At 35.5% G+C, this 10372-nt stretch overlaps 1 protein-coding gene across 2 annotated transcripts; it reads right to left on the reverse strand.

The window, feature by feature from the left end:
* Positions 1 to 1707: 1707 nt before the first annotated feature.
* trabd (TraB domain containing) lies at positions 1708 to 9493 on the reverse strand. 2 transcript variants are annotated; one of them, XM_039650423.2, is made up of 10 exons: positions 9099 to 9493; positions 8386 to 8432; positions 7135 to 7192; positions 5504 to 5670; positions 5249 to 5389; positions 5041 to 5151; positions 4683 to 4822; positions 4156 to 4328; positions 2120 to 2216; positions 1708 to 2026 (listed from the first exon to the last, which is right to left on the reverse strand). In XM_039650423.2, the coding sequence occupies exons 2-10, from the start codon at positions 8404 to 8406 to the stop codon at positions 1855 to 1857; spliced, it is 1080 nt and encodes a 359-aa protein (XP_039506357.1). In that variant the 5' UTR covers positions 8407 to 8432; positions 9099 to 9493; the 3' UTR covers positions 1708 to 1854. The 2 variants fall into 2 exon arrangements, with proteins under 2 accessions (XP_039506357.1, XP_039506358.1); XM_039650424.2 differs by having other exon boundaries at positions 5504 to 5667; positions 9099 to 9487.
* Between the last annotated feature and the right edge of the window lie 879 nt (positions 9494 to 10372).

Raw genomic sequence — 10372 nt, forward strand, 5'->3', positions numbered from 1 at the left:
AAGTCAAAATATGAAGCAGCAGTTCCAGTAGCACAAAACATGCTCCCCAAATATTGCCCTGATGGCTCATGCTAGTGATAAGCTTTTCTGAAGAAGCATTTTCTTGTCAATATACCTTTTTTAATCATTGTCTACACTTTTAACAGGAGTTTTAAGTAGGGCTGTCAAGCAATTAATCCAAAATAAAAGTTTGTGTTTACATAATATATGTGGGTGCACTGTGTATAATTATTTTGTGTGTGTGTATATATATATATATATATATATATATATATATATATATATATATATATATATACACCCATGCATGTATATTTAAGAAAAAAATATGATTTATATATAAAATATTTATATATAATATAAATTATATATAAATCTATACATGAAAATATTTCTTAAATATATACAAGCAAACATGTGTGTCTATCTATACAGTATATAAAATAATTATACACAGTGGAACCACATATTATGTAAACACAAACTTTTATATTGGATGCGATTAATCGCGATTAATCGTTTCGAGTCATTTTGAGGGTCTCGTGACCTTTTGAGATGGTGGTAAATAATGTATAAGGATGGAAAAAAGGAGTGTAAGAGTATTACCATACTATCAACAATGAGCTTTCAGTTAGTTTCTAATGTAGTCAATTTAACCTTTATGCAACTAGATTTCCTTGAACACGACAGCAAAAAAACAAAACAGTAAATTGGGGGGAAACAGACGTTTCCTTCTAAAAAAAACTGAATCAAGCACAAATCTCTCATATTACATAAACACAAAATGTGCATAATTTAATAATTTCTATAAATGCCAAACTTTTCTTTAGCAAGATTGGTTTTGTCATCAATTATTAAATGGTGCGAGTGAAACAGGACTCCATATTTAATAGTACCCATTTATTATGACCATATGGAGAGAGAGCAAACTACCCTGACCAGTCTCTGTTCCTTTTAGCCCTTTCCAGGTCATGTAGTAGGAGGCACTTGATAGTTAGCACAGAAAAACTTTATGCTTGGCTTATCAGGTAATTAGAAAAACCAAGAAACCGCACATAGAGTGAACGAGACTTGAAACTCTTAAACACTGTGCGCAGTTCTTTTAGTTTTACTCATTTCAAGTCATTGTTTCAGAAACATACATAATTCAATCACTGAAACCAAAAATACTTTGGTAAATCATTTTCCTAATGTGCATTACATGTATTTATCATCAAGTCATACTTTCAATAAAATCCGATTTATGCTTTTCATAATAAATGGTCCAATCGCACTTTTAGTGCAATTCAGGTTTTAAAAATTAGTTCTGGGATACGGTTCCATTTATCACCTACATAAAAAAGGTGGCCTCACTACTCACACTTCATGAACTACAGATTATGGCTGGAGCAGGTCGCAGATTCAAATGCTGACTTACAGGGAATAACAAAACTGCAGTTGCTGGGAAACATAATTCAATCAATCATTCGCAAGAGCCAACCAAAAGAAAGAAAAAAAAAAAACACAGCAAAATAAAACTTCATTCAGTTCAAGTTGCATGATAACATGGGAAATCATGCCGCAGCTAATTTTCTAGTGGGTCATACTTTAAGAATGAGGAAAAGGGAAAGAAAGCATGGTCCGATTTCTTTGGCAGTACAGCTCTGCGTCCACAGGTACACAGAGGGTAGAGGAGGTGACAGAGTGTTAGTCAAAGGCTTCCACCCACATTGCTTATTTCATATGGGATGGAGACAATGTTTCCCTCTAGTCTTACTCCTAACCTACCCAACCACCATCCTGTAGTTAAGGCTACTGGTGTTCAGTGTGCATCCTGATCTCACTGCTGAAAAGTCTGTGCCGATAAGAGAAGGGTCAAATGGAAGGCGTTCGTATATTTTCATACAACGATTGGACAGTCGGTAAGGTGAGTAACGCCCTCCCCACGCCCTTGCTGGCACGGAAGCAGGCATAACCCAGAAGCCCCCACATGGCTCCCTTCAACACTTTGCGTACAACCCAGCCTAAACGAGATGGTGGAGCCACACTAAGAGAAAAAAACAAACCAAAAATGGGTACTATTAGATGGGTAACTTGTACTATTAGATGCTGAAGTACAAACAACTGTTCCGATACGCACCTCATGATCTCATGGATATTAAGCTCTTTATCCCAGTTCTTCTCAATACCAGGCACATGACCCATCCCAACCACTCCAACCACCACAGCAGCCACTTCTAAAAAGAAAAAAAAAAAAGGCGTGTATGAACAAGAGGTTTCATGTAGCTCCTGCAGGATTCGGTCCTGTTACCACAGAGATATACGTTACCTTCTCGCAAAAGCCCACAGGTAAAAGTACATCGATTTTTTTTTTCAGTACATTCATGACATTATGGGTCACCTGGCTTGCAACATTCCAGCATAACTACAACTGTTAAAGGGATAGTTTACTCCGACACTTGCGCAGACAGAAGCGTCCACGCCCTCAGAGTACTTGGACGTGACTGTGATTACAAGAGGTAAAAACGATATAAATACTGTTCATTTTCTCACACAAACCACTCGTTTCGTGTCTTAGGCCATCATTGTGTACTTACATTTACAAGTCATTAAATCGTTTAATTTGGACTTCTCTGTGCATGCTCTTTGAGATGGACCCCATAAACCTCCATTATATGACTGACAGACAAGAACGGTTTGACCTAAAAATAATCAAAATTGAAACTACTGTGGAAACAAAGACACCTACATCTTGGATGCCCTTGAGGTAAGCTAAAACATATCAAAAATTAATTTCAAAGTGAACTATTCCTTTAATTCTGCATGCGTTATGGCAAAAAAGCATGCAAAGAGCACTCCCTTTATAATCACTAAAAAGCTGTCACTCTTTTTTGTTTTAATCAAAGCTCACTGTGTTATAATGAGAGGAATCGCGAGCATGCAGAACGGACCAAAAACTCTTCTGGTTTGAGTGGATTCTAAATCATTTTTATTTTATTTTTTCTTGTTGTTTTTGTGCAATAGATGAATAACAATTTCTTTGTTTAGATATTTTACTTTGAGATATTTCTATTTTCTATAGTCCCTTAAGTAATTTCATTTCATTCACCCCCAACCCCCAACACACAAGTGTCCCGCACTCACCCATCTGTGTTATTTTAGTATTTTTTTTATATATATACTATTATAGTATTACTTTTATTTTAATATTAATATTTTCAGTTGTCACTATTTTACTTTCAGTAAGTTTATGTTTTGTCATTTTTATTATTTTTTTAATACTTCTATTTAGCTTTAAGTTACATCTCTTTCATCTAGGTTAAGTAATTTTACTACTACAACTTCTGTTCTAATTGTTCTCATTTTTTCTAAATGTTCAATTTTTTCAATATTTTCAGTTAACAGCTAATCAGAGCTATTTTAATAACAAAATAATTTTTTTAGTAGTTTTGTTTTTTGTTTAAGTCCTACTGTAGTCAATGATTTTATCCCTTTAAAGGTCATCTTTGATCACTAAAATGACATCAATATGATCACACATTTAAATGTTCATATTGCGAAATCTACCCAATTTTTCATATCAACAGAAAAATATACCGGCATGACCTGGGATCTCTCGAGACTCCCCGGCTAATTCGGTGTTAATGAAATGCCAAAGCCCGCCAGCACATTGACGTGATTGTGACGTCAGAAACAGCAGTGATTTCAAACCACTTGTTTTGAGACTGTCTTTCGTTCACCCCAGTATTAAAGAGAAAATATTCATTAAAAACTTGATTTTCACCACAGGGGGACTTTAAAGGAAGGGATAGTTCAACAAAAAATTTAAATTCTGACAATTTACTCATTTTACCAATGACTTCCATAATACAAAAAAAACAACAACAACAAGACAAACAAGACAACGAGAACCGAACACATTCTTCAAAAAATATCTTTTGTGTTCCACAATAAAAAGTCAGTCATACAGGTTTACTCAACGACTTGAGTAAATAATGACAGAATTTCAACTTTTTGGTGGACTACCCCTTTAACAATAACAACACTGAACACTGGGCATACCTGAATATGCAGTTTTAAATTCATGACATTGTTCTGAATCAAATTAGCATCAAATTAACTTCAAGGCAGACCACAGGAAAAGACTGCAGCATGACACGAGCGTGCCGTACTCACTTTCAGCATTAGGAGGCGCCTCCACACAGCGCGCTGCCTGTCTAAGTGTGTGAGTGAGGTAGATGTCTCGTTCTGCAACAATAGTCCGGTGGAGGGCAGGAAACTCGCCTATCATCTCTGACATGGTCTGTTCCAGAAGATCTTTTTGTTTGCACTTCTCTACATCCTCCTTGCTGATAAGAGCAAAAACACATAGCAAAAATCTGTTCATGTGAATCTCAAAATAAAAAAACAAAAGAGCATATACAGGCCATACTTGCCGAAAATCAAAGAAAATTTTAAAATTAAGAAAATTTAAACGACGATCGATCATGGGAATTCATGAAAATTGACATCCCTAGTACACATGCAGGCTAGTATCTTTACCATTCGTGTCTCTTGTCTTTTTTTTTTTATGAGCAGTTCATTCATACCTATGCAAGATCGCTATGAAAATACAGACCGGAAGTTAAAAGACAATGAGCGCAGCGCTGAAAAGGGGCGGGGCTACATAAGGTCTATGAAGCCAAAGTGGTGTTGACTTGTACCTGATTGGGTCAGAGAGGAAGCACAGGCCCCAGGCCAGACGAGCCTTCTGCCACAGGCTGAGAGCAGCTATTGCACGCTTAAAGGTTACTGGAATGGGACGATCTCCGAGGTGAAATTTACAGAAGGGCACTTTTCCTGCCTGAATTGGGTAAGAGAAGAAAAAAAACATATTTTATTTATGCAGATCAGTCTTTGCAGTTCACAGGTTTCATGTTTCAGCTTTTAGCTTTTGTGACCGTGCATTTATTGTTCTTTGATAATTGGTGACATCCATCTGCTAGAAGTCAGGAACGAGTGCATGAGTTACAGTGCATGTCAGAACCATGAGGAATGTGTAAGTGAGGGATTCGCACTGACCTCCTTAAAGGCTTCTCTAAACTCTCCTCCAGGGGCCATGCCCAGCTGTTCTGTAATGTGAGCTGAGACTTTGAGCAGCAGTATCTGCATGAGGCCAGACATCACTCCATTCTGACACAAGACATGAGAAAAAAGGATTAAGCATGTTGATGAATGTGTTTGGTAGTATAATAACTATGTCAGAGCAGTCTTCGGTTTCATGGCGGACCTGTTTAATAGCCTGCTGGACCTTCTCCAAGTTAATGTCTTTAGCCTCTTTTAGCAGCGTTTTCTCATCCATTTTAAGCATGGATACTCTGTACTGGCACAGCTCCACCACCACCACATCAGGTTGGACCGCTCGGATTGTCTAAAGCAAAGAGCATCAAATCAAAACAGCATTTAGTCAATCAGTAGCTAATACTAAGGTGTTTTACATTCAAAAATTGGTTGTGAGCCCATAAAAAAGAAAGCCAATGCTTACTGTGGCAACATCATTCTTGCTGCTGTCACTGAAGTGGGCGGTGCCAACCAGGTACACAATACTGCCCTCAGGTGTGGTGAGACGTGTCACAGTGTCTGGAAGGTCAGGCTCTGCCTGTCGGCGCTGGGTGCGAACCTGCCACAACACTTCCACTGCCTCTGAGTCTGCTAAAAAGACACACAAAAAAAATCATAATCATAAGAGGTGGAACAAGAACACTACAAAAATTAAAAAAAATCAAAAATTAGGAAAGATTTTTATTGTTGTCTTTAACTCACCAAGGCTGAAATCTATTTGATCAAAAATTAGAGCAAAAAACAGTAATATTGTGAAATATTACAATTTAAATGAACTGTTTCTATATTTTAAAACATAATTTATTCCAGTGAGTGATGGAAAAGCAGAATTTTCAGCGGTCATTAGTCCAGGCTTCAGTGTCATATTATCCTTCAGAAATCATCCTGAGATCATTTCTTCTTATTATCAATGTTGAAAACAGGTTTAGCTGCCTAATTTTATTTTTCAAGTAAAACAAAAAAACGGCACTTTAAGTTTAAGATAAAAGACAGTTTATGAAACCTATACATTTTGCAATCACAGTACTATTTATAACAAATGCTGTTTCCACAAAAAATATTAAGAAGTGTTTAACTTTAAAAATAATGTTTCATTAACACCAAATCAGCATATTAGAACGATGTCTGAATGACACCGAAGACTGAAGTAATGATGCTGAAAACATCAAACATTTTAAAATGTATAACAACAGAAACCAGTTAATTTAAATGGTAATATTTTCACATTATTACTGTATTTTTGATTTAAAAAAAAAATTCAGCCTTAGGCAAACATAAGTGAATGGCTGAATATATAATACATAAGTGTAAATATATATGGCAGAAAATAGAGTAGCTGCTACCAGAAATGTGTTTTGAAAACCATTTCAGTGCTGATAATAAAGAGCTCATAAACAAACAAAAGAAAACAGCAATGGAAAGATGGGTTATCTGTTTTCCAAGCAGTACTAGAACAAATACATAGAAAGAATGAGCTTTAGAAAACATATGGTTTGAACCCGTGTTGGTCTGACTTATGGCAAAAGTTGAAATTATTATAATCTGCTGAATTTAGAACTTTGCTGAACTAAACAAAGGCTAACTACTAGTTAGTTGAGCTACTAAACTTACTACAATTACTGCATTCATTGCACTGGAACAATTATGACTCCAAAATGTAATAAACTACAAATAGCCACAAATTAATTTTAGTTTTGAACTACCAGAACTTGAAACCTTAACAACCCTCCTGTATTAAAATTAAAGTGATACTGTAATAATAGTAGATTGTTCTGAGAAATTTAACATGATTACTTGCTTTTGAATTTCGCCAGCAACACACTTACGCTTTCAGCACTAAAATACCACAACTAAAAATATTTTTCAACCATTTTCCTTATTAATAAATGAACTAATTAATTAAACATTCAAAACTCGAATAACCCTGCACTGAACAAGAAGAGGTTTGAAATGATATAGTATGACATTCATTTTGAGAACCATTTCATACAAAACCATATGAAAGAATCCAGGAATTCAGATATACTATTTTGTAAACTTTAAGAGATTACTCACAAAGTCCCAGAGGAAATTGAGGTTGTGTGTCATCTTCTGCCGGGCCAACTGAGTCATCCTACAAATAAAAACAGTCTATTAAAATCTATATAATTCTTTGTATGAACATGCAGACAATGTACACAGAACAGGTGGGAACAAGCATGTCATTGACTTCAGAAACTCAGAACTTTTGTGGTTTCATTTTCGAGGTTGAGCTAAGGATATTTTAAGAGATTTTGAAGCTTCAGTAAAAATAAATAGAGTATTCTTTGCAAGTGTGCAATGTGCATATTTCTCTATCATGGGAAATGCCCAGCTAAATAAACAAAAGACCATTATCAATACTACCCACAATAAGGCATTAAAGTGACCAGGTACATAAATCAGAATGAAAGCCAACAAAAAGCACAGGAAACTGAATGACTCATAAATTTTACAATGGGATTTTAATTTTTTTATTTCTTCCTTTAACAATTACAAACCGATTCTATTATTCCTTAAAGCAATAGTTCACTTAAAAAAAAACGTTTCGCTGATAATTTACTCACCCCCATGTCATCCAAGATATCCACGTCTTTATTTCTTCATTTGAAAAGAAATTAAGGGTTTTGATGAAAACTGAAAACATTCCAGGATTTTCTCCATGTAACGGACTTCATTGGGAACCAAACGGTTCAAGGTCCAAAAGAGAGTTTCAGTGCAGCTTCAAAGGGCTTTAAACGACACTTGACAATGTATAAGGGTCTTATCTAGGATCCTTCGAGTCATGAATCGAAAAAAGATTTGTTCATTTTGATGAATGAGTTTGAACAGGAGAGTCATGAATGCTCATCACAGAACAGAGCAAGGCGAGGATTTGTGCTTATAAAACTTAAACTTTATTTATTTTTTAAATGGCCTAGATAAGACCCTTATTTAAAGCCCTCAGTGTCATTTAAAGCCCTTCGAAGATGCACTAAAAAAACTCTCATTTGGACCTTGAACCGTTTGGTTCCCAATGAAGTCTATTATATGGAGAAAATCCTGGAATGTTTTGATCAAAAAACTTTAATTTGTATTCGACTGAAGAAAGAAAGACATGGACATCTTGGATGACATGGGGATGAGTAAATTCTCAGCAAAAGTTTTTTAAAAAGTGAACTAGGCCTACTCCTTTAATTATTACAGATAAACATCCATCACCAACCAAACAAATCAATGTATATATTATTATAATTATTTTAAACTGCCAATTAATACAAAAATACATATATTCAGCCAACTCCTTACCTCCAAGTTGTCCAGTTCCATTGTCCGCCGTTTAGTAAACCTTCAACCTGGAATAAAAGATCATGAGTCAAATGAACAGTGCAAACACAACCCACATATGACTCGAGCTAAACTGTTTAACGTTACTGCCTGGCCTTGCCTGTTGAAAATATGGCTCATTAATAAGCCAGTTAGCCAGACACCGTTTAATGAATGTATTTGAAAGTTTTTTTGACTTAGGTATTTGGGTAAGCTTTGTAAAGTGAGTCATCATCAGGCTTGACTATCAGCCTGCCATCTTGCCTTGTGCAACTAGACCACGTATACTTCTCAAACAACTGTGATTCCAGCACAAGAGTATTAGTTGGTGTTATGCTGAGGGTTTAGATATGATAAACAACTCTTTTAAGTTGCACAACAAAGCGTTTTTATGTTGACCATGTAACAGATCTAATCCTACGGAAGTCAGACATTAAAGGTGACAACCTGCTGTTATCAGACCACCTGGTTAGCACATCAAACCCAAGACAGTTTACCGTCTCAAACATTCAAACAGGAAAGTAAACAGTTAAATTTGGGAGTAAAAAGCATCTCGTGAGAATTTTACATTCAAACTGTAAAGTGACGGTTCTGACAAAACTAACCAGCAAAATCTGATGGACTAGCTCCAATCTCAGCCACCAAAAAGCCAGTCCGAAAAACTAAGGACCAAAAAAAATATAAACAAATCTTACATTTGACTTGGTAGACAGTTTGCTCACTCTTTCCACGAGAGTAACGAATCGGACCGGGATCCAACTGTCAGTTGTTGTAGAGAGGGATGGTTCTTGAGAAGGTAACGTTAGCTCGGCTACAGGCTAACTGCGCACACATACACGGAGCTGTTAGCTGCTGCTATGCTAATAGCTAACTTATAAGCTAAGCCCCTTTAAAAACTTAACAGAACTGACCGAGAACAAGTTATTTAGTTCGCTCGCTGTTACGATTATAATAGTGTATTAACATTATAGAGAGATTTAAAGAATAATAAAAATAAACGCATTGACTGTTGGTTGTTTGTTTGCTATCTGTATCTTCGGCAAAAAAATGAAATGATTAAAGTTATAGCTACAGTCAGCTGCTTGCATGAAGTGTAGATTTGTAACACCGCCCATTATTGCAATGCTTCCTGGGTAATGTAGTACATTGGAGGACAAAGACTATTATGGTTGTTTGGAAAAAGCTCGGACTTGTACTTTGTAGATTAGAAATAGAGCTAAGGACGTATCATTTTTATGTTAACAACAATAATGTAAAACAACTTTTAAAAAAAAGAATGTCAACTGTACTTTCAATTTAATTAATATATTTAACATGAAAAACATTTCCTTTATCATTTTATTATTTTAAAAAGGAGATTTTAGTAAATACTACATTAAATCACTTTTGCTTTCAGTGCTTAAATAAATGTATTTATATAAAATGTAATTCATTGTTGTTGTTCAGATAATATTGCAGTAACTAAAGACAACATTTTAGAACATTTCTAACATGTATATTACTTTGATACATTACCCTGGTCATGACCACTGCCATCCCTTCAATACAAACCACACCAGCCAATCCAGGCCTGTTCGTTTATCTGGAATTGCCTTTTGACTATTACACATGATACAGGATGGTTAGGTTCCTCCTGGACTTGCTGTCATAGCAATAAGTCTGTAAACTCAAACCAGTCATATTTCATGTAAACAATATTATTCTGGTGAAAGTCTGTCTTCGCACATTCCTGATCATAGTTTTGAGTATCAATCTGACCTTTCTAATGAACACAAGAACATGCAGTAATATCAGGCAACTTAGATATTTTAATCTGCAAATTAGTTTGAAAAGCCAAATTAGCCAAAGACCAATTATCACAATTAGAAGATCTGGCATGTCAAATCATATCAGAGGTAGATATTAAGGGAATAGGAATTAATGGGAATAAAAAAATATCCCTCACCCTCAAGCCATAGGTGTTTATGAC

Source organism: Pimephales promelas, chromosome 10 (genome assembly GCF_988280905.1).
Source record: "Pimephales promelas chromosome 10, fPimPro1.hap1.1, whole genome shotgun sequence".
Lineage (NCBI taxonomy): Eukaryota > Metazoa > Chordata > Actinopteri > Cypriniformes > Leuciscidae > Pimephales > Pimephales promelas.